The sequence below is a fragment of the Nilaparvata lugens genome, chromosome 2 (assembly GCF_014356525.2).
Source record: "Nilaparvata lugens isolate BPH chromosome 2, ASM1435652v1, whole genome shotgun sequence".
In the NCBI taxonomy this organism is placed as follows: Eukaryota; Metazoa; Arthropoda; class Insecta; order Hemiptera; family Delphacidae; genus Nilaparvata; species Nilaparvata lugens.
Window position 1 is genome coordinate 46068136 of NC_052505.1, and position 27245 is coordinate 46095380.

Below are 27245 nucleotides of genomic sequence, written 5' to 3' on the forward strand. Positions count from 1 at the left end.
ACATGAACCGCGTGGGAAGGTGATTCCAGCGCCACATCCCTTCTTGGATCATTTCTTTGCATGGAAGGGACAAAAGTCCGCGCTACACGTCTCTGCCCAAAGTCTGTTTGTTGTGAATTAGGCGCAAGTATAAAGACTTAATATATGGATTTTATTATCATATACCGTATATTATAGTACGGTATCTAGCTTTTGTTTATTATATCTTATGGGATGGGAGATATCATCCTCCCATCCTGGAGTTTTCAAATATATACTAGCTGATCTTGGGGTATGATCACACTGGATGCACCTATGTGCAAGAGCACACTTGCTGGTGTGAGCAGCGACAGATAAGTAACAACGTGTTTTATACGTGCTTATATGGATCTTTCCAGATTTTGTTCTCATCTGCAGGTGTGATCATGTATGGTCTCAATTTATTGCACTTCATGTGCATCCAATGTTAGCATAGGCCTACTGTACTCTTAAATTCAGTATCATCCAATGTTTTAGAGCTTTTTAGCAACAAATCTTTTCCTGTGCTAATAATTGCCAATTTGCCATACTAACTGTAGGTATGAATACATGAGTTACATGCGTATATACATGAGTTCATCTATAACAGCCGAGAAGTAAATTGAGCTCATAATAATTCACATTATGCCAATAAAATCGGCATCGCTGTTTTCCTATCTTTCTCTACTGTCATTATAACGTGGACTTCACTATATAAATCTTAAAAACCAGGATAAAAGAGAAAACTGGGATGAGAGATCTAGGTAAGTGAAAGGGTGAAAATGAGGCAACTAGGACAGAATAATCAGTACCTACTGTAGATGTGGGATGTTAGCAAAACTTAAGGCTGTGCTAAGGCTAAAAATAAACTTTCTACTGGTGATATTTTTGAAAGTTTATCAATTTGTATATCATCAACCTATCAAAATGAAAAAGTTTTATCAGGAAAACTTTTTTTTATCATTACTTTTTGAGATATGAGCGCCTGAAGTATCAATTTTTGGGACAGAACATTTCAAATTCGGTGAGATATAAATCCATGAGATTTACAGGATAGATTCTTCATGGTATTGCTGATCTAGTAAAACAAAAATTTTCTGAAAATATCATTTTTTGAAAAAGTTATTCAATTTACCAAAAATTACTCAACTAAAAGTTATTTTTAGTTGATATTTTCAGAAAAATTTTGTTTTACTAGATCAACAATACCATGAAGAATCTATCCTCTAAATCACATGTATTTATCTCTTACCTAACTTGAAATGTTCTGTCCCAAAAATTTAAACTTTAGGCGCTCATATCTCAAAAAGTAATGATCGGAAAAAAATTTCTTGAGAAAAATTTTTCATTTTGATAGCTTAATGATATTACAAATCGAAAAACTTTGAAAAATCTCACAAGTAGAAAGTTTATTTTTAGCCTTTGCACAGCCTTAACAACACGTGCTTGAGAGATTGCAGAAAAAAGAACGGTGGGCGCCCAAAAGTAATACATATAAAAAGGGTGATAATGATGAATCTTGTAGTTACGACTGAGAAATGAACAAATTTATTTATTACACTTCCAACAAACATTTATTGATAATTTAATTAAAGTTAGAAAACACAGACTATATGGGAAAATGGATAGTTGATTTTAATTCAATTTCTATACAATAATGTAATTAAAAATGAATGTGTAATCTGAAAATTGTGTACAACAAATTTGATAACTTTAGAATAAGTGTCAAATAAAAGGTGTAGAAAAGCACAAAAATTAAATATCACAATCAATCACATTATAAAAAGAATTTTACACCAAACCTTAAATTAATAGTATATATTTTGTCCACCATGTATTATAATATACATAATATACATTGAAAATTGAAATTAGACAATTGTAAAGGAGTTAAGGCTTTCTTAACGTTTGTATGAAGTACTTTCTCAAGTACATAAATTGTTAATATCTCCAACAAGTGTCGAATAACTCCATGATTGGGTTGAATAACTCAATCATCCTACTACAAAGCTAAACCAATTTGTGAAAAACCTAATTGGAACATAAGAACAGGAATTAGGCCTATGATTGATCAAAGCAACTATCTATATGAGAACTATCTAAAGCAACTATATGAGAACAAAATACTAAATTAAAAAAAATAAATGTAATGAAGAGAATCTCAATTCACTAATGACAATGATTGTCACATGAAGAGTATAAAAATATAAATACACTTATATTAATAGTGATGTTTAGATATTGCATTCTACTTTGAAGAAAATAATGTTAGGGCGACCAAAATGGACAGTTCAATTCTGAATAATAATAATAATTTTTGTTAATTAAAATAAGAAGTAGACTAGTCGTAAATAACTCGATTGAAAATAGCCTACATCTTATTGGTGTTAAAACTTTCAATGGTACAATAATACAATTTGAGAGTAGTTCTATAAGACATTTTTTCAACTAGATTCAACCCGATTCCATAATTATTATATCCCTCACCTTGATCTACTTCATTTAATATGATGCAATCAAAAAATAATTATTTGCATTTATTTCAACATTATCCTTTCCTCTAATAAACTTATCTAGCACAATCTTCATTCTACATTGTATCTCCAAGTTGAAATACTGTATTTTTGTAATTATGCATGCAAATACAAATAGTTTTTAGAACCGTACTGTGATATAGAAGAGAGAAATAAATTATTAAAAGATAAACATTCTAGCACCTTAAAACATAGGTATTCTCATTTTCCTGCGTTTTATCTATTATTTGATCAGTATAATTGGATCTCATAACAAGTTATATTAGATTTAGAAGCGGACGGAGAGAATGGTAATGAGACGGTATGAAATATTATTAGTCAACATTTGTGATTTTAGTATTCGGTTCAATACTATAAATGATTGGTGAACAGCATTTATGGATTTGAAAATATTAAACTACCGGTATTCAGAGTGAATACCAAATTAAAACCCACAATTTAAAATAAATAGATTATGTAATATGTTTCAACAGTTAATGTTGTATATTGATAGTATATCATATTTAATTAGAATCGATAATTAGTGGTATGATTCTATTAAGAAAAAAAAACGCTTCTCATTATTTCCTGAATGAAAATGCAATACGAAATAAACTTAGGTGATAGAACATTTTTTCTCAATATTCATCATTACCTAGATTGGTTCGGAAGTTAACCATTACATGTGAATTGAATCAAATGTAACAGTAATTGATAAAAATAGTGGGCCTGTGATACAGAACATGTTGCTCTTACACCAGACTTGCTTAGCAACTAGCAAGGCGTGCTAAGTACAATCTATGATTTCATGAATCAGGTCCTTTGCTTTGGAAATCTTTCTATAAACCACCCGTAGAGAATGTTTTCATAAATAAATAATAACATTGTAGTACACAAAATAATTTACTAACTTTAGAGAGCGTATTTGCTAGTGTCTAACTATAGAAACAGTGAAAATAATCCTATTGATCAAGCTCGATTAGCCTACATAATTACTATATTAATAGAAGTGAGTTATTGAAGATTGAAAAGAATGTAGTCTAACGAGTTCTCACATTTAAACAAGATATTAAACTAAACATGCATCATATTTACATTTGAACTTAATTGGTACAATAATGAATATTAAAAAATAATAACAAATTTATAGACTCTACATGTACATAATTATGTGAATTCAAACTAAATTGATAAGCTAAAATTATTATAATTTTATTAAAATGAGAACAAATTTTATTACATGGGGAATGTTCTCATTAAATTCACATTAAATAAAAATTGAAAGTATACGTTAATTCTAATACTGTATCACAAATCACATGCAATATAAAAATGTTGAGGATCGATGAGCCTCTTCCATTACAGGCCAGGAACGAACGATGATAATACTCCCGCAAAATTCATGCCTTGACTCGAAAGTGAGCATTTTATGGACTGAATCCAACAACTTTCTACATTAATATCATGTAAAAATATTGCAATAGTAGATCATATCCTCATTACTTTTCCCCATCACACGAGAATATGAAAAAGCTTTAAAATAAAAATTGGTTATAGATAAAATCAAAATCATGATACATCATGCAACAGTACTTTAATGTCGAGAAAGCTAAATTTTCTAGTATACAAATTCACATACTGATTTTTCCAATGACGGATTTCGGAATAGTTGAAATATTGATAGACCAATTGATCCAACTGATCGAGATGACAAAAAAATGTTAAATTATAAACGAGAAAATATATACGATACTACATCGTTTGAAACGTATTGACGTTTACTACATCAATACATCCGTCAGATTCGAGAAAATATCTACTCATCAAGGAATAAAATGCATTCTAAAGAGAAACTTACTTAGTTGAAAGAACTTCTGAACAGTGAGTTGGGATGGTGGAGGGAGGGGGGTTGGAGGAGTCTCATTAGAAGGGTAAAATCCTCAATATTTTCGTCTCTAGCCAGTTGAGATGATTTAGCACAGTAGGTCTTTGTCGAAAGGAGCTTCTTGTAGTCGCTCACTTTATGCTAGGCAACATGGAGCTTTCCGGGCACCACGCGGTTTTTCAAGACGTTATTTTGAATAACTGATTTTTGCCGATCGTCATTGACGAATCATGGCTCACACAAAGAACATTATTTACGACGCCGTGGCTGAAATTTCTATTACTATGCTGCAAAGAGTGGAGACAAACTTCAAAGATTTACTTCAAGTTCGCACAATGAAGTTGCGATTATGATTACATCGATATGAATTTCAAAAATGCTTGGGAATGCTTTGAGGATATTGCATCCTCAAATTAAGAAAGGAATATGGCAATATTAAAAGTACTTTCGTTTTTCAAAGTACTTTTTGACCTTTCAATTAAGTAAGTTTCTCTGGTACTTTCTACACTACACCTTTGGCAATCTAGTTACTTGGACAACAAAAGTCTGCTATCCCAATTCAATTATAATTGATCTAATTACCAGTCATGGTGGTTGATTTTGTCGAATTTGAAATGTTATTAATTATATCAATTAAACGATCGTTAAACTCTTAAAAATATAATACAACTAGATAAAATATTGTAGAATGTGGAGGTGACGATGATAATGATAAATAAATAAGAGTAGACTAGACTCTATATACAATAGACAATAATAATTGTAAGATTTTAGAGAATGAAATAGAAGGATAAGTGAGTGATGTCAAATCTAAAATAATACATGGATATAAAAATGTAATAGAGAATTATTCAATTGCAAGGGATATTCAAGGTTGATAAAAAATAAGTAAGGCTACTTTTGTTGATTGAAAAGTTAACCTGCCTTGTCGAGTAGTGACGTTAATTGGGACTCACTACCCAGCTGCCAATGGGGCCCCGGCCAATATACATTCTGTTAATCACATCATATAGGGCCAGTCACATGTATTATTGGGGCACTAACCAATTTTCACAATAGTGCCAACTCAATACTAAAAAAATGTTGCTTGGTGCTGGGTAAAACCTAACTAATCTCTTCTATTGAACGATATTTTTTTAGAAGAAACTGATCAATCTTAATAAAAAGGGTTTCAACTTCCATGCTTAATAAACAGAGGGATGCAAAAGTAGGCATACTGCGATTGAATATTTAATAGAAAAGTAAAGGATTTTACACAAAAAATAAACAATCTATGTTTTACAATTAATTTTCAATGTTCTAAGAACCAGACATCAACTCTCTTGAAAGTGTTGTACTAGACCAATACATTCAATCCCGCTTGTGTTGCAACAGTATGCTGTATAGATCACGAGATTAATATATACTTTGCTGTTCAGTGACGATAATAGGGTTCAAATAGCAGCGGTGTGAGGGGAAATGCTGAATTGCGCATCCTAGCCTACCTAACCGGCCAAGATATTTTTCTTTAGCCATCCCCGTGATTCGTATGGTCACAGAGTCGTATGGTTCCATCTGTCTGAAAACAAGTGTTAATTCATGTCAGAGGCCCTGAAATTGATCGAGCGAGACTTGAAAACTCTGGAAAAAACCTGAGCCAGTCAGGTCACTCGATAGCTATTTATATTATTTACCAACTAACTAGTTGCACCCCTCTGTATCGAGTAATAAAAGTTAGACCGAGAAATCACTGTCGATCACCGGTTAGCTAAAACTGTTAGCTAGAATAGTTATTCGATATCTTATCATACTTTCAAAGTAATGTATTCATATTGGTAAAACTATTAATAGTCAATATCACAACATACATTGCACACACACACACACACATACATACACACAAAGTGCTTTCAACAACAGTAACGTATAGGAACATACAAAAAATAAATCAGCTTTGTGTTTATAGTAAGAGTGGTAAGGTGGAATGGTATCACAGAAAGAGGTCACTGGTGTCTAGGCAGGTCGATGGTCTGACTGTCGAGGCTGTATCCGGTGATGCTGTCTGCGCCAGGGCTCTGCAGTGCGGCGGCCGAGTACAGCGGGTTGATTGGCACCGGTATGCCCCCTCCGCCTCCGAACCCCACCCCTGCCCCCGCGCCAACACCCTCAAACTGGGTACTGTCATAGACGCTGTTGCTCTGCAACAAACAATACATTTTTTACATTTCATTTATCTATCACCTCTCACATAACAACATTATAAACTTGAGGGGAAACATTATGAGGAAATTGATAAGAGTAAGTTATATTTAATAATAATTAAATCAATAAGAGAACTGAAGGACCACATTACAGTCCCCACTTAAGCAACTATTATGCTACCTCTTCGATCAAGATCTGATACTAGATAGCGACTACCTATGATCATTCTATCTATATTTATATAGAAGCGAAATGGCACTGATTCATTCACTCACTCACTCCATTCATTCATTCATAATCAACAGAGCTGAAAATCTACTGGACCAAATAAGTTCAAATTTGGCAGGTTTGTTAAGTATCTAGAGGCGCACTAAGAAAGAATTTGACAAAATCCAAAGATACGCCCAAAATCTGCGTTTTCTCAGCTTTTTTAAGAACTAATAGCAGCACTAATTCAAGCAGCAAGCTGGAAGTCGAATATGGAGTACCCCAAGGAACCGTCCTTGGCCCTAAACTCTTCTTGATTTATATAAATCCTCTTTGCAGTATGGAAATTTGAGTAAATATCACCACCTTTGCCGATGACACAGTTCTTTTGCTTTCGGGGCCAACGTGGACAATAACATGGAATAAGGCTGAAATGGGACTAGAGAAAATCTCACATTGGCTCAATCAGAATCTGCTCACCCTAAACTATGACAAAACCAACTTTCTAACTTTCTCAGCAACACAGCATGGACAGCCTACAGAAAATCTCTTAACAGTCAACCTTTCCAACAGTACTGCATTCACTATCCACAGAAAACCGACAGTAAAATATCTTAGAGTTATAGTGGATTCTTTTCTACGGTGGGACAATCATATATATAACCTCTGCAAGAAGCTGAGAAAGACCATTTACAAGTTTAAAATGCTGAGAACATTGATTGATGAGAAGTGCATAAAGATGGTCTACTATTCCTTAGTTCAGTCTCTGCTTACCTATGGGATTGTAGGATGGGGGGAACAAACTACGTGCACCTTGACCCCCTCTTAAAAGTGCAAAAACTAATAATGAAGATCATCAAGCAGAGGCCACCTCGTTATCCGTCAGACCAGCTCTACAATGAGTTTGGTGTGATGGACATAAGACAGCTCTACTCCTTGGAAATAATTTGCAGACTACACAAAAACCCGGAAAGCTTTCAACAAAGGAACCACAGTCATAACACAAGTAACAGAAACCTTCTTATTGGAAGGCAGTATATCAACGACACTTCAACCACCTAGCACCATAACTCCACAATCTACTTCCTGCACAAATCAAGTCAATAGAAAACCCAAGAAGATTCAAAACTGCTGCTAAGAACTGGATTATTTCAACTGGAAGACATCATATAGAAAACATAATCTCAAACAATATGTGAGCTCACTTACCCAACGTATTCGCAGTTTGCACCCCCACCCAGAATCTATTACTACTACTAACACCTACTCTAGTACATGGGTTTCCCATAGTTGAGTAGGCTAATTTCCAATAGAATTAAATTCCATATTTTTCATATTTTTAAGGAAATAAATTTATATATTTTATATTATATTATATATTATAATAGGAAAAAAATCATCAAACTTGGTACACAGGCTCACCTGAGGTATAAAAGTGTTGTATTGAGAGTTAAGTTCCGCCTAAGATAGGCGGTTTTTGAGCGTTTTCATGAACAGATCATCTTCAAAATTCGTACAGAAGTTCAGCAAGGGTCTATAAATTCATTCTAAAGAGGACTCAGTTTTACAATCAAGATAGGTAGTTTTACTGCGTTTTCCCAGCGTTCCCTAGGTATAAAAAATCCCTGAAGTATAAAAATGTTGTATTGTGAGAGTCTTGGAATAACGCCCAAAATCCACAGTTTTTGAGCGTTTTCTACGCCTTCTCAAGAACTACGCAAGGGTCTAGAAATTTTGTCTTGAGAGGACTACACAATTATGCCAAAAATATACCCAAGATGGGCGGTTTTACTGCGGTTTCTATGCGTTCCCTAGTGTTTTTTTCTGCATTTCCTCATATTTTTCAAGAATTAAGAGAAAATGTTCTAACTTATTACAGAACTTCAGCTTGGATATAGAAATTTTGTCCTGAGAGGACTTCAAAATTACGCCCAATATAGGCACTTTTACAGCATATCTCCAGTAAATTTATTCTTGATAGGGTTAGATATGGATGTTTGTTAAGTTCTGCATTGTTAAGGCTGCTGGCAAAACAAAAGCCCTTCCTTCACCAGATCGCTGATGAGTCTGGGTAGAGGTCAGGTCAAGCAGTTGATTGCCCTGATAACTGGACACGGCCACTTCAGGGACCATCTCCACACGATTGGACTCAGAAATGGAAGGTGTAGGCTTTGTAATCTCAGATGTGTAGGCTTTGTAATCAGTCTAAAGAGACTGCCAAGCATATCATACTGGATTGCGAAAGACTTGGGGCTAAGAGAAGGGCTCTGTTTGGCTGCAAGCAACCAGATGATGAATGGGATGTTAGTATAGGGAAAAACTCCTGTATCTTGTGAAGGACACAGGTATTGGTTTGCCCAAGTAACATACTTGGGACACACAATAAGCTTCGGTTGACATGTGAGGTTCTTTGAACCTTTGAATCCGTCAAGTTCTGCATGTTATTCCTGTTGGGAAATTCAAAGAACTATCAGACTGATATACAATAGTTCTCATAATATCCTAACCAAGTCTCTAATTGAGAAATAACTGAATATTCATTAATTCTGAAAAATAAAGATTTTTGCAACCATGCACTTCATAATTCCAAGAAAACTGGTGATTGAATCGAGTCTGAAAGTCTCTTTTGACTTTTTGACGGAAGGAAGAAAGCTTACGCGAGCCTGCTGATTCTATATTTTGATGAACCAGCCGGGGGTCCAGGGGATTGCCGTCTAGTATGACATATTAGGACTGGTTTTACACCGTCATATGTAGTATCAGAATCATTGAATCGGAAAAAACCCTGGTACAGAATTTAACTGACGCATTTGAGTAACAAACCTTTGAATCAATCCTAATTTACCGTATCAATTTCAAAATGAGTTTACAGCTATGACTTCAACTATTTAACCTGAAAAACTTCAAATTAATGAATAACAAGCATAAACGAAAGAATCAGAGGAAAGAAAATGGTGGCTTTTGGGGAGAGACCAAATTAGGCGTTTTTCAGACGTTTTCAGACAAGTCGGCAGGGCAGGAAGCTCTCCAATTGGCTGATTGGGTTGGCATTCGGGAATCAGCTGATAATCAGCTAATCGGAGTGCTTCCTACGTGCTCTGCTGCCGACTCATATGAAAACGCCTGATTGTTTAGACAAGTGAGATGAAAAGTAAGTGAGGCTTGAGCCAATTTCCATCGATTCTAGTCAACAAGTTCCGAATCAACTCAAATTTATTTGTACAAACTGTAGCAAGAAAATAATGATCACTGCTGATTTGACAAGTAACAACTGAAACCAAAAGCCGAAGATGAAAGTCGCGCCCTTGGCATCGAAAAATTTTGATGCAATACTATTCTACAAAGCAGTTCCATGTTCCATTATTCCATGATAACAACCCAAAAATAACCTCAAATCAAGATTACAAGAAAGATTCATTACTTCAACTCTAACTTTATAGACAAATATTCGACTAGAGGAACTTCGAAAATATTATGATGGTGTGAAAAAATTCCTGTATTTCATCAATAATTTAAATCAATAGAGGTCTAGTCCTATATATTAAATGAGCAATTTATGTTTATATGTTTATATATCTGTATGTGACCGGATCTCGAAAACGGCTCTAACGATTCTCACGAAATTTGGAACAATTTAGGTTTATGATATGAAAGTTAGATTGCACTAGTTCTCAACCCTGGGATAACTCGCTGAAAGACATTAAGAGAATAAATACGTCCTTGGAAAAACAGCTGGAAATTTTGTCGTTTGTCGATACTGTAATGGAAGAGAGTGAACGAGTGCATGTGTGGGATCATCCAGCTGATCTCACAAGAAGAAAAATTCAGCAAAACTTATTTTCGTTTATTTCTCTTTTTTTTAGAAAACATGTTTACTTCAGAAAGTCCAAAATAGTAACTAGATGCTGTTAGTGTAGAATAGTACATAGTATATTAACAAATATTGTAGCAAATATAGTATATCATTCTAAATCGAATTCATAGTATATCTATTTGTAATTGATGATTTGTTTGTTTTTTGAAGTGTGAATAAATTTTTATTTTGATGAGTGATAGTAGTTTAACCTAGATTTTGATTTGGACTGTAGTATACATTTGAAAAGGGACAGTTTTGGGCATAAGCCTGTTGTGCCTCCTCATATAACTGTAAAAATAATTGTACGACTGAGAAAATGAATAAATAAAATATAAACTATGAATTCAATCTTTCGTTACAAATTTTCTATGCTTTTACACTCCAGAGCAAAGCTCTGTCCCCCGATATTATGGATAATAGCATAGCCACCTCTAATACAAGGCCCCGGGCCTACGATATTGCCTACGTCGCAGCATAGGCCTAGAATCTAATACATGATCGGTGAAAAAGATCAGCTGGTATTTTTTAAATCTTTTTCACCAATCATGTATTAGATTCTAGGCCTACACTGCGACATTGCAATATCGTAGGCCGGGGCCTTGTATTAGAGGTGGCTGTGATAATAGTGATAATCCAAATCACCTGACGAGAAATTTAATATTGGTAGTAATCGGTTATAGATTTGATATGGAACTAGGAAGAACGAGCAGGTGATGACTTAGGTCTTATAAAATAATAATGTGATCATAAATTAATATGTTTCATTAAGTTTCTTTACATACCTGATAAATGTAATCAGAATCTGTTTTGAGGGAAGAGAAGGATTGCTGATGAGGGAGAGAGACAGTGTCTTCCTCCATTGTATCATCCACTTGCGCCTTGTATGAAAACATTATACTTGGTTGCGAGACACTAAAAATACGGGAAAATGTATTATCTTACAGAAGCCATTATATAACAAGGATTCAATAAATTTCCCATCAATCAGAGCATTATTAACAAATCAATTTGGTATGAATGAAGTGATATAGAATTAATACTTTTGTACAAGTAACAATTTTCAATTCACTGTTTTTTTTTGGAAAAATATACAGTCATTCGATAATTCAGTTCAGATAGTAGAATGAAATGAAGTGATAAAAAATTTTTGAATTGCAGTTTAAAACAGTTTTGAATTTTAACTAAGCACAAAATATAATAGCAAAACGTTTCTTCGGAATATGAATGAACTGTGAAACAGTGATAAAATAACTTATTCATTTACTTGAAATTACGAACATAGGACAATTAATTCCTAACTTTAATAGAGGCGGATTTTTACAAATCAGTACCAGAGTCAGTGACCGGTACCTGTAGGCCTACTGGTATATACAGTATTGTCATTCAACTTCAAAACTGAGAAATCGCCGGATACTATGTATCCTTTTCAATGTCATTTTATGAAATGAGATTTCTTCAATTAGGCCCAAGTATGATGTTACTAACAGTTTTAGGATGCGAGTTTCGTAAATTTGTTCTGATCTTTTGCCAGGCTTAACCAGAAATTTGCAACTAAATATTGGACTCAGTGTTCTTTTACATGAAGACAATATCCTCATGTAAATGCGAAACTGAAGGTTGAGAAGAAGACTATCAAGCAAAATAATGAAATTGGACTCTAGGGGTTGAGAGTGTAGTAACATATACTACAATATATTATACACTCGCTCTTCTCATAAAAATAATTGATCATTTGACTGCCAAATTTTCCATAACAACAAGTTTTGCAGCTAACATATTTGAAAATGTTTTAATGTAACGGTAGTTGAGATTTATGTGTTGAAATACAACGTAAAATAAAGAAGGCGCTTTTATGTGCTGAAAGTGTGGACTTACTAACCAACCTATGGAGAACTGCACAAACTAGAGTTTATAATCTTCTTCGCGCATAAGATGTGTTGCGTTTTGAGTATCAGCATAAAAACTTGAAATAGAGGTTTGCTCAACCTCATCAAATATCGAACACGGAACTCAGCAAAACATACCAAAAGATGAGTTTTCAGAGTTTAACATCTCAAGTCACAAAAAATTGTATGGTAAGTTTTCACTGTAACAGTGAAAATATTATTGCCATTAGTTCTAATGGGATTATTCCTACTCAGGGGGGCGAGTAAGTATGATCATAGTTCCATTAGAACTCAAGGAAAAATATCTTCACTGAACCGGACACGGACTCTGATATTTGGAAATCAGCCTTTAGGGCTCCCTTTCACTAGAAACGTTTCGCCGAACTGCCAGTCATTGACAACACATGCTTATTGACGGCCGAAATAAACTTCCTGGACATCCATTACTTTGTTCGATTCGGTTCGGACGGAGTCAGTTCGGTTCCAGTGGACCTAAGGCTACTATAAAGGCAAAAGTATTACATCTTAAGTTGAATATTTTTTCGAGTATTGAAAGAAAACTCACCCAAAAAATTCACTGAGGAAAGTATGATAAACGAGCGGTGTGTAGAGGGTAAAGTACAAGCAAGTGGTGACGTCCACCACACAGAGGCCTTGCCACATATTGTAATAAAGCATTCCACTCCCTATCGATGAGCAAAGGTTGAGGAGAACCAGCAATACTATGTACACATAGAAGGATTTTTTCGCTAGAAAAAAGAACATCCAACATTTATTATATACAATTGGTAATTCATTATTATATATTGAATTTAAGACTTAATTAAATGATTCTTTATCAGGATGATGGGAATGCTATTGAGAACAAGATGATGCATTGAAATAATAGAATGATGGATTAAAATGTATTGAGTGATAATAGCTTATTAGTCAACAATCAACAAGGGACTGTTTGCTTCTGACTAATCTTATTGTTGTTTCTGTACACTTGAGACGTTCAGACCTCTTGATTACCATAACGTAGATAATTCCCAAGTGATATATAGGTTTTTGATACTGTATTCAATGTACTATAAATGTCATGATTTATTCCACATTATTGTGCAATCATCTTTAAAACTTTGATCGAACGTTATCACGGTCCAGACGTGATTTCATATCCTCTTACTTCTTGAATGATCAGTCAAAAGGTATCATCAGACAAGAGGTTGCGGAACTATTAAACCGTTTGATGCTTTTACAATGTAAAAATTCAACTCACAATCTCTTGTCTATTATATAAAAAGTAAATTAAAAGTTCACACCTGGATCGGGCTTTAGATTAGTGTTTGAGCCCTAAATATAGGATTGCAGTGTTATTTTGACTCTTCAATCATTCTCTTACAATGTAGATTCTATCTATATTTTTTCCTCTGTATTAAGCTACAGCGCCTTAAAATTAATAAATAGAATTAGAGAACGTGAAATGGATGAAATTTAATCTCAAATGGAAGAGTTTATTATAGACAGTTTGTATTGAATAGATTATCTTTGTATTCTACTAGCGGGAGATTACAATAATGTTACGTACTTGCATGTACAACTTGAACTATCACATTAATGTCACTTTGATTGTTAAAGCTGAATTGTAAATTAAAGGGCAACTTACTTGGTAGAGCAAGACGTTCTCTTAATTTTGTCCACGGCAATATTAGTATACTGATATAAATCTGAAAATAAATATAAAATATGATGATCAGCCAACTCGATTAATTAATATTTCACATCATAACATCACATCTATAATAGGTTCCATAATAATCAGGTTCTATAAGAGCAGGAGACTAACCGCTATTCACGAGTGAACAATTTACTCCATTCGATATTAAATTTAGTTCATTAAGCTCGGTTCATTGAGTGGGGTTTTATTGAGATTCAAGATAGAAGCAAGCACATGTGAAAAGTGCATTCATTCGTCGATAAACATACAATAATTCTCTATTATTTGTATATTGATACAAGAATATCAGATGTCGAAACATAAAGTTACACAGAAGTTTGAACAGAGCAAACGTGGAATACAACCAAATAATAAATTTGTAACAATAGCTTAATAACTAGAATTCTATTATTTTTTGCTGAGGGTGATGCCCACATGAGCTCTAGGTTTCTGCGTGAGACGGTTGATATTACAATTGGGGTTCGGAAATTCTTCCAGTGAGTGATTGCTTCCATAAAGCTTAATCAAGGAAGGCCTTGATTCGCTTTAGTTACCTTCATAATTTTTTTCCATTTTAGAAATAATGGACATAAATTACTATCTAGTGATTCGATGTGTGAGTTGGTTGATAACTACTTCAACTTTATACTCGAATAATTTGATGAGACAAGTTCATGCGTGAAGAGTAATATTCATCATTTCGCATAGGTAGTTGATCGGTTTCCAATTTTATTTTACTTTTATCAATGAACAACATGAATTAATTAATTCGAATTTCAATTACTGAAATCATAGTAAAAATTGGAATAAAGTCATTTTTAAGAAAATACTTGCAATGCAGCGAATTTCATGTTTAAAATCCACAACTAGACCATTCCAGAAATACAATACAAAAATGGTCTAGTCCTCACGAAAAGACAACAACTATAATAACAATAAAAATAATTATTCAATATTTACTATTTTTCCTAGTTTTGAACCGTAAATTTTTGCAACCAGAAAAACGAAAAGTTAATCATACTGACCACTGTAAAAACGATCGAGCTGACAAACCAAAAGAGCATGCCACCGTGCCCAAACAGTGTGTAGTCCCTGGAATGTATGACGAAGTTCTCATCCGGTGCGAAAACCTCCAGGTATCCTTGTGATGTTGAAAATGCCAGCGATATCAGAGAAGTTGCCAAAAGTACATATCGAATACTGCTTCTACTATCCAAGTGACCTGAATCATAGAAAGTGATACATAAGGCCGATATACCCTGAATGGATGAAATACATAAGACACTGTGACACATATCCATAACGGTAATAATTGTAGTATAATTTTAATGAACTCAATTTATCATTGTAACCAGAACTTCAATCAAGTTTCAACTGGGTTCTCAATTAATATTACTTTTGTTTATGCCGTATAATGTATATGAAAAAAATATAGGGTTTTAAATTTAGATATGGTTCTCAATCGAATGTAGGCTTTAATTATTAGACTTCACAAACAACCTATCTATTGAGTATATTCTACAAACCGTTGTAGACCAGAGCTATCCGGGTAAGTTAGAAATATCCAGAAATATAATCAATAAAATTTTATGGTTGTTTCCCGGGTTCAACAAGTTAAATCTACAACAAATATCGATAAACAAACTATTGGTTTTTGAGAGTACTCGACTCCGCTACCAAAATTTACTTCCTACAAAGATAGTGACTTTAAAATCAAGTCTTTATAGCTGATAAGTTTCTGATAGGAAATATAGCACAGTAGCTATGAACTGACCGAACGCAAGGCCGAAAATTAGCACGCTCATTTCGGTAGAGAGCAGGAAAAATCGCACCGTCACCCACAGCACGGTGTCCACGTAGCCACCGACCACAGCAGCCGCATTCACAGACATCGACACGATACATCGCACTACACTCATCACAACATTTAAAACAACCTGCCAACAAAAACATCATAATAAGGGTTTAACCTGTTGTCTCCATGTATGTATTTATGCAATAAATAAATAAAATCATCAATCAAACAACAGCAAAATTAGGCCTCCATCAAGCATTACAGAAATGGAAAACAACTGACTGTCACCCTTAGGCTCACATTAGATTAGGACACCACGCTGATACACCAGTGATTAGTGGTGTCCGTAAGTAACTCCGTAAGATATCTACTCCTAATGGGTTAGTAAACTCAGCCAAGTTACCATTGACACGAGGCGTACCACAAGGTTCCATTTTAGGCCCATTACTCTTCATATTATATATAAATGATATTCAATTCAATGTTCCTGTCACTGATAAAATTACTCTCTATGCCGATGATTGTACCTTGCTATTTAAGAGATCAGATCTCATAGACTTGGAGATTGAGGCAAATAACATGGCAAATGAGGTTGTGCAGTTTTTTAATGATTCAGACCTCACTATAAATTCAAACAAAAGTCATGTCATCAGCTTTGATTATAAGTATCGTCCTTTTCACCCCACCATAACACTTGGTGAAACGAACATTGAAAGTTGTACTGTTGTGAACATGTTAGGTTTGTCGATGGATTCCAAGCTTAATTGGGGGGATCATGTAAACAAGATATCATTGAAATTGAGTAGGTCACTTTTTGCATTTAGAAATATTATTAAACGGGTGCCTAAAACAACAGCAAAAAGTGTCTACTATGCACTGATTGAATCCCACATTACTTATGGCATTGAATTATGGGGGAGTACCTCGAAGCAAAACATTCAAAGAATTTTTGTTCTGCAAAAGTCCGCAATAAGATACCTGGAAGGGCTCAAATTTCCACAGACATGTCGGGAGTCTTTTAGTAGCCTAAGTATTTTAACTGTTCCATCATTGTACATTTTCAAATCAATATTACATGTGAAGGATAGGTTGAATTCATTCCAAGTTAACTCAGATATTCATGGCTATAACACTAGAGGAAGGAATAACATTTCAGTTGAGAGACATAGGCTGAGTGTATTTGAGAAAACACCTACTTATAGGGGACAAAAGTTTTTTGCGAAACTTCCGGCTGATTTGAGAAGTATTGTTGAAGAAAAACAATTCAAAACAAAACTATATTCTTTTCTCAGTGAGAAGGCTTTCTATGAGGTTAACGAATTCTTGTTAGAGTGAAAAAATTATTATCTAAATTTAATGAATAATTCATTGTTAAATGTTATTAGAGTTTTATTTTAAGATTGATATTTTATGTTATTATGTTATTTATCTGTGACGTTTTTCAACTGTATTACATTGTTTTTGTTATACTTATATTGAGAAAATATTAAAAAAAAACTGCAATTATTCGGTTCCCTGACCTATGTTAATTCTTCAATACTATTGTTATCCCAGATCAGAGCCCTGTTGCATTAGAAAATACAAGCTAATATTTTTATAGTTTCCTGAAAACAAGCTGAATACTAATATTATTAGTTTGTATTTTAAAATGTAATAGGCTCCAGGTGTCACTAATCTAATGAACGCAGCAAGAACTAATGGTTCGCGACTGGCGTTCCAGTATGTCCTGTGAAAATACTAAAATGATATACGATACGAGACTGAACATCTTAATTTTCTAATTCATTAGCATAAAGGTATGCCAGAACGTAGAAAGAAATGGAACGTATATATTTCTATTGCATCCTCAGACTTAAATTCTATTAATAATAGTTCTTTGAGAATTAATTAGATAATTACCGACTTGCAATTAGTTTTAGTGGTGAAGACAAATTATTGCTTGGATACCGCTTTAGAATTTGAACGGTTCATCTTAAGCAGTTATGAACGACGTTTCCAGTCCCCAAATTTGAGCCAGATATTTTTATAGGTGAACCAGATGCATTGGTAGGCATTTTAGTAATGTGATCTCTAATGATATTATTCTGCTTCTACTCCTAGTAAATCGACAAATATAAAATGAAAGAAGCTTCCAACAAAGATTTTAAAGTAGGAATTTTGAGAAATCAAATCAAATCAAATTATTTGCCTTATAAACAAAAACAATATAGACATTTTAATAAGAGAAGCATAATGATTCATATTTTGAATTTTCTTTAATAATAAATCATCATTAATACTCACAAGGCCATAAAAGGCTAAGAATATGGGACTACTAGTGGCTCGCAACTTCAGTCTCGCCCTATTGAACCTGATCAATAGGAAGAACAGGAATAATAGATTCGGCACTAGAATTATAGCATCCCAAACTCGAACTCTGAAAATAGAATATACATATACATAGCAATAAAAGTATCTGAATCAATTCAATGCAATTATATTTATATGTTTTAAAGATATTCTAGCTTTCTAAACATCCTGTTTTATCTATTATTTGCAGAAAACCTATTATATTAAGCGAACAATTTCTGTATGTATGTATTTATTTGGTTATTTATTTATGTATTTATGTATGTCCAACGGATCTCAAAAACGGCTCTAATGATTTTGATGAAACGTGCAGTATAGGAGGTCCTTGATATAAAAATTCGATTGCACATGGTCTCATTCCCGGGAAAACTTGCTGAAGGACATGAAAAGGATAATAATTATTCATCCTTGAAAAAACAGCTGAGACTTTCGTCATCTGTCGATAATGAAAGATGCGAGTGCCGTTTGTGGGAGTGAGACAGAATTATGTTCAGCTGTTGAACTTTTGCATTCAATCAGTTGATCTCACGAGAAATATTATCTGGTGAGAAATTAATCGACATTATCAACAAATATAATTTGTTGACATGACCAATAATATGATTTTATTCAAGATCCATTATTTTGTTATTTATATTAACTAATATTGTAGCAAACATAGTATACCATTCTGAATTAAAATACCTATATCAAAATTTTCAAAGTTAATCATTATTTTACAGTTTTAAGTGATTAGTGAGTGTTATTTTGTTATTCAATTTCGTTTGTAAAAATATAAATTTGAACTTTTCTGTTTTCAAATGTTTGGACTGAAAATTGGACTTGAATTCAAGTGTATGGAACATAACCTACTTTTTGGACTACCGTATTTATTGCGTATACATCAAAATTCGGGGAAGAAACAGTTTTGGGCTGTGCCTGTTGGTCTTTCCCCAATCATGAAAAGAATCGTGTTCGGTGTATCAATAAATAGATAAATGAATATAAACTATGCTTTTATGCTTTTGTATTCCAGAGCGAAGCTCGGTGCCCCGATATTATTCATTATTAGGCCGGTTACAGAGCTCAACCGACCGTCAGTCGGTATGAATCATCCTGACCATACGCATCCATACATCAGTTTTTCAGTTTCAGAGCTCTCCTGACGAACGAACTGATCTGACTCACAAAATGGACGCGTTTAAAAATTGTTTAATTGCTGATTTCGAATTTCAATACAACCTTGCCTCTTATAAAACTTCTTGAGCTATGATAGTATTATATAATAAATGTACCGTAAATAATAATATCTGATTTTTTTCTAATAAGAAAGTTGGAAATAGATGAAGAAATATGTGAAAAAATTCTTATTTCAAATAATTATGATATATTTACTATTTTTTTTTTTTTTGAATTGAATTCATTCATTATATTATTCAATTCAATATCAGCTGATTGTCGGGCAGAGGTGTCAGCGCAGTGGCTATGGCGCGATCGGGCAACTGATCAGTACAACTGTGAACGCTTCTATTTGCTTCAATAGCGCGTCAGTCGACCGATGGAACGGATGCGCACGAGCTCGACCGATACTGATAGTCTTCGTACGCAGTGTAAAACGCATGGTACTGACCTTACGCATGTGTGCGGTCAGTCCTGCTCTGTACGGATACATGGAACATCTATGGAAAAGACAAGCGCGACTGACGTACGCACTGACGGACGGTCGAGCTCTGTAACAGGCCTTATAGTAGTGCATTATTTTCATTATTGCATTATTAGATTTGTGAAAAGTGATTTATGGAAAATTCCCTATAATGTAATGAACAGGACATAATGATGCATTATTATGGCATTATCTGAAAACTTGAAAAGAATGTTTATAGAAAGACAAAACTTTTCATGAAAATTGGTAAACTGTTCTAACCAAAAATGTAAAGTTTGCTCTGAATGAAGTGGTGAATTATCAGTGATTCACCTTCAATCTTACACGCTTAGCTGAGTCAGGTTATCCGCGAATGGTTTTGTAAAAGTAATAGCGGTACCGTAAGCATTTCTGACTCACCTAGCACTCGGGTAAAGATTCTGATTCGGATATTGAATAACATATTAATGAAAAGCTTGATAAGAATGTTTGTAAAACAACATTATATAAAATTTTAGTGATTGAAATTTTCATAATTTCTAAATAAATAAATCTCATCAAGCTCTTCAAACGATGAGAATGAAATATGCCAGTTTCTCTCATTCAACAAAAAAGAACCTACATCATTGAGCCTGATTGAATCTTCCCATTGCTTGATATTGAAATGAAATATCCCAACTGATTCAATATCAAAATTCTGTGTTTGACTCGAAAGAAAAAAAGAGATGACGTGAGAGCATTTATATTTTAAAATGAATTGGAAAATATTGATAAGGTTATTTAATAAGTGAAAAAACCCAATACGCTATGCCTAGTAGAAGAGAACCCACCTTGATTTGGGGAATTCTGTATATAGAATTAGTTTACAGAAATTCTCTTCTTCCACTGGAATAAACGGAAGATCCGAATGAGATGAATTTGGTTCAGCAGTGGATACGGCTGAGAGTTGAGCAGCCTCCAATCCAAATCTATTGCCGGAAACTACCATTTTCTGTGAATGAAAAAAAATGAATTGTGTAAAAATATAACACGAATTTCAAGCCTAGGAAATAAACCATTGACATGTTTCAATTCGTCTTTCGTGAAAATTTATTGCGGATCATGCGGAAAGAAGCTCTTTGCTTGTGCATGAGTGATTGATTAGATGATCAAACTATTTCCATAATTTCCAATACTTATTCCTGGATAGATCGAGTCGTTAAAGCAAACACTATTTAGTCATACTCTGACTAATTGTCATAAAATACAAATTAACTCAGTTAACAAGGTTGGCAAGACTCGGCGTTGAGATTAAGTCACTCAGGTTGTTGTCAGAATACTCGTTCGGACTAAAATAGCTCCTCTCAATCAGCCACTGAGTAGCATTACATTATTGAAGGTACTGAAGCAAAGAAGGCACACGATTGAACAGCTTCATTGCCAATGCTGGAAACAGGCTTTCACTACAGAAAGACGACAGCGGGGTCTGTTGATAATGGCTCTTATTCTGATATTGTGTTCATGAATTTGTCCTCTTACAGTGAAGGATTCGTGGTGAGATTTAACGTGTGGGAGAGATGCCAGAATGTACTGCCCACAGACGGTGTGTAGGCTCAAACGACCGACGGGTCTACAGTGATCGTTGAAATCACTCACTAAGCGTCATTGATCTCAGAGCTTTCTTCTGCAGCAGTATGATGTCCTTCAGGTGAGCCGTGTCCCCAGATGCCATTTTGGATGTTGCTGAATGGTACAATATCAAAAGGTGCCGAATGCCAAGCTGATTTTTCATTTTTCTGATGAGATATAGTACTCTTGATAGTCTTTTAGATACTTTGCTCATGTGCTGCTCTCAGCTGAGTTTATTATTAATACTGAAGCCTAGCAGAGTAACTGGTGCAGCATTCAGACTAGCTCTATCAAGAGTACAATAGTATCAGCTCCTGCGTTTCCCCTCATTCAGCAACAGTCTGTTAGCCTTTTGCCTCCTTAAAAAGGTTTAGAGCTTTGTTTCTGGCTTCAAAAGTTTTATTACCACGCCCAACAATTATGGTATCATCTGCGAACAGCAGACTTGATCCATCCAAACTAAGGTCGTTAATAATAATGAGAAACAGCAGGGAGCCCAACGCAGAGCCCTGCTGGATACCGTAATTTACTACTTTCTCATCAGACGTAGCACCTATCATGCTGACAAGCCTGCCGATGATTCATCAAATAGCTATCAACCATTCTCCATGCATGTATTGAAACTTTTGGCAAATTATATCAGCGATCACTATAGAAGGCGGTGGCAACACAGAGAATCAGCTACTCTGTAGTCTTGTCTTTCCACTGACTTTATAAGGTGAATCTTACTCCATACATTGTAAGCTCTCTCAGCAGGACATCATGCGGCACACAATCAGATGCCTTGTCAAGTCACACAGTGTCAGCTTCACTGACTAACGACTCCCAAAAGTCTGATGTATGGTCTCAACTAGAGATAAAAGAGCACAGGTTGTCTATCACCTTTATGAAAACCTTGCTGCATATCACCCATCAACTTATTGAATTCCAGATACTTTGTCAACTGTCTCATCATTATTGATACAAGTATCTTGGCAATAATAAAAACTATAGAGATAGGCCTGTAGTTACTTGCCATAGTAAGGTCTCCTTTTTTGAAAATTGGATCGTTCTTAGAGGCATAAGGCAAGCAGGGGATATTTCATTTAACAAACAGGCATTCAGCAGTACAATATCCATCCCACCCACGATGTCCAAAGCTGTTGAAACCATAATGAAACAACAATTGGTGGAATACTTTGAAAACAATAACCTCTTCAACAACGCTCAACATGGCTTTAGGAGTAACCGCTCAACAAGTGCCATCATTGCCCTCACAAATGAAATCCAAAATGCTTTTGAGACAGGTGACACACTAGCCCTGAAACTTTTTGACCTGAGTAATGCTTTTGACTGTGTTCCACACAAAATCCTTGTCAGTAAGCTGGAAGGGTATGGGATTGGTGGAAAAGTCCTGAAGGCCATCAGCAGCTATCTTGAGAACCGGAAACAAGTTGTCTCAATAAGAGGAGCAAGTTCTCAGATCAGAGATATAAAGCATGGAGTTCCGCAGGGATCTGTACTGGGCCCACTGCTGTTCATACTGCTAACAAATGACTTCACACCAGCTACCGACTCCATATTATTCGCGGATGACAACAATTATTTCAAGAGGTAATTCAAGAAACCGGGTCAATGCAAGAAATGAAATTCTCACCCGTGAGGCAAAAGGATGGTTCCTGACAAATCGCCTGAAACTAAATGAAGACAAATCCAAAACTCTCATTTGCTCATTAAAAAATGAAGCTGGGAATGTTGAAAATGTGCCAGTGAAATTGTTGGGATTCTGGATTGACAGGAAGCTGAAATGGAATGTACACATCACTCAGACTTGTACGAAACTTTTAAGAGTGCTTCATCTGCTCAGAAAGCTGAGATATGTGGTGACGATGGATTATTTGCTGACAGCCTATCACTCACTGTTCCACAGCCATATAACCTACGGGATTTTGATTTGGGGGCATGCTTCAACTGCATCGGACGTGCTACTGCTTCAGAAAAAGGTAATCAGAATCATAACCTTCTCGGACCGCCTAGAACATTGCAGGCCACTGTTCAGAAAACTGAGAATTATGACAATGTTCAGCCAGTACATATATTGCTCATTCATATATATATATATATAAAAGACAAAGTGGACAGCCTGAAGAAACGGAGTAGCGTACATGTTCACCAAACCCGAGGTGCAGGGAACTTGGATATACCCCGTAGCAGACTTACAGGGACCCAAAGGAGCTTCCACATAGCGGCTCTTAAATTGTTCAATCAGCTCCCCAGGTATGTTAAGGATGCTGAAAAAAATGCTTTCAAACGCACGATAAAGGAGCAACTGGTAGAGCGGCCCATCTATTCGCTGACGGAGCTGGAGGATGAGCCTTTATTCCACCAACGATGTCCATGGTCTCACCAGAATCTGAGGGAACGTGCCCCTCGTCTTCCTTGACACAGTCTGTCTGATCATCCCAGCTAACGACGAAGGATTCAAGTATCAAGTAAGTGCGAGTGGGGGATCAATGAAAACATCTATGATCCACTTCAACAATTCAACAGAGACCATAATATATATCATGACTGTATGAGGCCTTTTCAATTGGCAATCTTAACCAGACACTCACGGTCAACAGCCCTAAATGAGCAACAAACCAGCGGCACCTGCATAGCTGGATCAACAGCTAGAATGGGGATGCCTTCAACTAATTCGGTGATTAAATCAAGGAGAAAGTCATTCCCTTCATCGGGACTGTCCTTGCATTCCATTACCGGTTTCAAATTGTACGAATCATTTTTGAGTTTCCAAGCAGCCTTTACAGGATTGTGATCCTCTTGTATAAGCATGCATTAGCTTTATTAATTTCAATTCTTTGAATAGTAATAATAATAATAATGGTATGGATTCTATTGGTGGGAGTCCCTGTAAATACGTTTAGCTCTGAGATGGTTTCTGTCTCTCACGTCAACAGACAGGCATTGAACTCTGATTTTTACTGATTGTGCAGCAACATAGCTTAACTATTATTTTAATTTGCTCATGTTCAGATGTGTGCCACACATTGCACTTTTTCATTTTACAAGGCTTCGACGATTCCCAGACTAGGATTTGAAAGACACAGCAGGATATGCTTCATCAAAGATATACGTAGGACAATAACATTTATATCTACCAACGGGATTCGAATCCACGACAAGGCAGGGCATCTAGTCATGACACAAGGACACAAGTTTGAGAGTAATAATAATTATGAATAATTCAGCCCACGAATCGCCTAACTTGTGCGGCAGGAATTTTGAAATGATAAGTAGATAATCTCTAAAGACAATTTTTAATTAAAGGTCAAAACATTATTCGATTTTTTCAAAAAATTTAATGCATTTTATTCTATAAATAAGCGGACTGCGGTGGCCAGTCAGATAAGTCGCACAATCATCCTTTGACCGAATGTTCGCGTCACCCATTCAAATTAATTACCAACCCATTACCAGCAATGGTGCTTATTAGGTTTTCTCATACAAAACATATGAGACTAATGACTGGTAGCCCATCACCTGAGTTCTCTATAACATAAATGAGAGGGGGTCCATTGCATGAGAGAGCAAACTTGAAAATAAAACAAGTAATATTTTGTATACTAATAATATAAAAATACTAATAAAATAATATTAATATTATTTCAATTTGTTTTCTATGAGCATGTCTCTATGTATATTCAATACAAGATCACTAATAAGCTTATTTAATCTAAACACAAAATATAATTATAGTCTATGTACACTAGTAGTTCTGTGAACAGTAGACCTCACGCAGTATTCTAATCCACAAGTACCTGATTGAAACTATAGATTTTAAGAAAATACAGCAATAGACTGGCTTCTCCACTCATCTGTGTAATCACTTGTAAGCTGATTTATGATGAATAATTCTATAGTCTGATTTTTACTCTAATATTGGCGTATAAAGGAGGCTCCTTTTTCCTTTTATATTATCCTTGAAATGCAAAATTTCCAAAAACCTTGTATATACGTCGATACGCAATTAAAAAAGGAACATACCTGTTTAATTTCATGAAAATTCATTACCGCGTTTCGCCGTAAATGCGCAACATATAGGCCTAAACATTTAAACATTAAGAGAAATGCCAAACCGTCGACTTGAATCTTAGACCTCACTTTGTTCGGTCAATTATTTCGAATTCAATACATTATAGTTTTAAATAAAAACAAGCGTCAACAACACAATTAGACTACTGAAGACACTCTATGTTGTGTTTTTAAATTCAAACAGTTTTTGAGTCAATAGTTGGTAAGGTCTTTGTTTCCAATTCATAAACAATTGACAATAAATGATTATCCTTCTATTTATTACATTATTCATTTACTAAGAAAATCATTTTTGAAACTATAGATTACAAACGAGCAAACAAGCAAACGAGCTGGAACAATTTTGTCTAAAGCTAAACCGAGTGAATCCTATTTTACCGAATTTCAAGGTATTATTAAGAAAGAAGACAAATCTGTGTTCAAGTTATATTAGTTTCCATTTTGGTTTCATTACATAGCAGAATATCTACCTACTTACAATATACTTGATAAGATCTCTTTCCACTTCAAATTTTAGTGAATGTTTATACTAAGAATAATAGCCAAAATAAATCTATATTGTATTCATAAATATAAATTTTACTGTACCTTCTATCAATGAGTAATCTCATTAAGCAAAACCAAATGTGAGCTGTTTACATCTAAATCATTTCATCCCATAGTAAGATTTGTAAAAGCTATAATATTTTAAACATTTTATTAATAATATAGAAACAATTTATACACAATATAAGATTTTTACTTCAAACACAGCAACTTTCACAGCAGCTATTTCCCAATAATTCTTCCATATGTTTGTGTTAGTCAGCTGTTGTTAGTCATTTACATTTCTGCCAACATAATTTATTATTATCATCTAATATGATTCCAAATCTAGTGTAGTTTTCAAGGTTTGCTAGGAAACCCCAACAAAATAAGACAAAATTAATTCTACGTCCTAAAGTTTGATCATCATTCTGTGTTTTTGAAAGTGTACTCTATCCTTGTCCATCATTATTTTTGTCAATGCGTTATCATTTTCTACCTTTGCAACATTCCCAGATTGCTTTTTAACAATATAGAAAAATGATTACCATGATAATTGACAGAATATTTTATCTCAATTATGAAAATGTATTATTAAATCATTGAAGAATATATTTTTCAAATAGAATAATTAATCATTCTTAACAAGAATAAACAGTTGATATTTTAACAGATGTAATGGAATCAGTGATATTCCTTGGAAGTCCATATTATTTCAAAGAATGACAACTTAAAGTAGGTATTCAAGTAAGTCAATGACAATGCGTGAAAAATCGGCAAAGCTGCTCTGCTATCTTTCTCCACTGACAAAACGTGGACCTCACTATACAAGTTACATAAGCCAGTGTCACTATTTGAAAACCCATGCTGTGTCAAGAAGTGACTCGGGGCGCAGTCTCTTCTCGACTTGATTAACGTAAGTGTGAGTTGAGCCTAAGTTATAATTTTATTAATTTCCAAAAAAGATGAATCCATCTATCCATATGTATATATATATAAAAGCGAAATGGCACTCACTCACTGACTGACTCACTCACTCACTCACTCAC

General features: G+C 34.6%; 1 protein-coding gene across 1 annotated transcript; it reads right to left on the reverse strand.

Moving 5' to 3' along the window:
• Positions 1-1655: 1655 nt before the first annotated feature.
• Positions 1656-26467, reverse strand: LOC111047000 (transmembrane protein adipocyte-associated 1 homolog). The gene is made up of 9 exons (XM_022332661.2): positions 26260-26467; positions 20820-20980; positions 18303-18435; positions 15999-16161; positions 15250-15446; positions 14174-14234; positions 13091-13274; positions 11422-11551; positions 1656-6572 (listed from the first exon to the last, which is right to left on the reverse strand). Exons 2-9 carry the CDS (start codon positions 20975-20977, stop codon positions 6378-6380), a joined length of 1221 nt encoding a protein of 406 aa, XP_022188353.1. The 5' UTR covers positions 20978-20980; positions 26260-26467; the 3' UTR covers positions 1656-6377.
• Between the last annotated feature and the right edge of the window lie 778 nt (positions 26468-27245).

What these genes read in the sequence shown, in the direction of transcription:
- LOC111047000 (XM_022332661.2), bottom strand. Translation starts at nt 20,977, where the DNA reads ATGGTAGTTTCCGGCAATAGATTTGGATTGGAGGCTGCTCAACTCTCA. An exon ending in GCTCGATCGTTTTTACAGTG is followed by an intron (nt 14,235 to 15,249) that starts GTCAGTATGATT and finishes ATTTATTTTCAG; the next exon opens with ATTTATATCAGTATACTAAT. An exon ending in AGAACGTCTTGCTCTACCAA is followed by an intron (nt 13,275 to 14,173) that starts GTAAGTTGCCCT and finishes TCTTTTTTCTAG; the next exon opens with CGAAAAAATCCTTCTATGTG.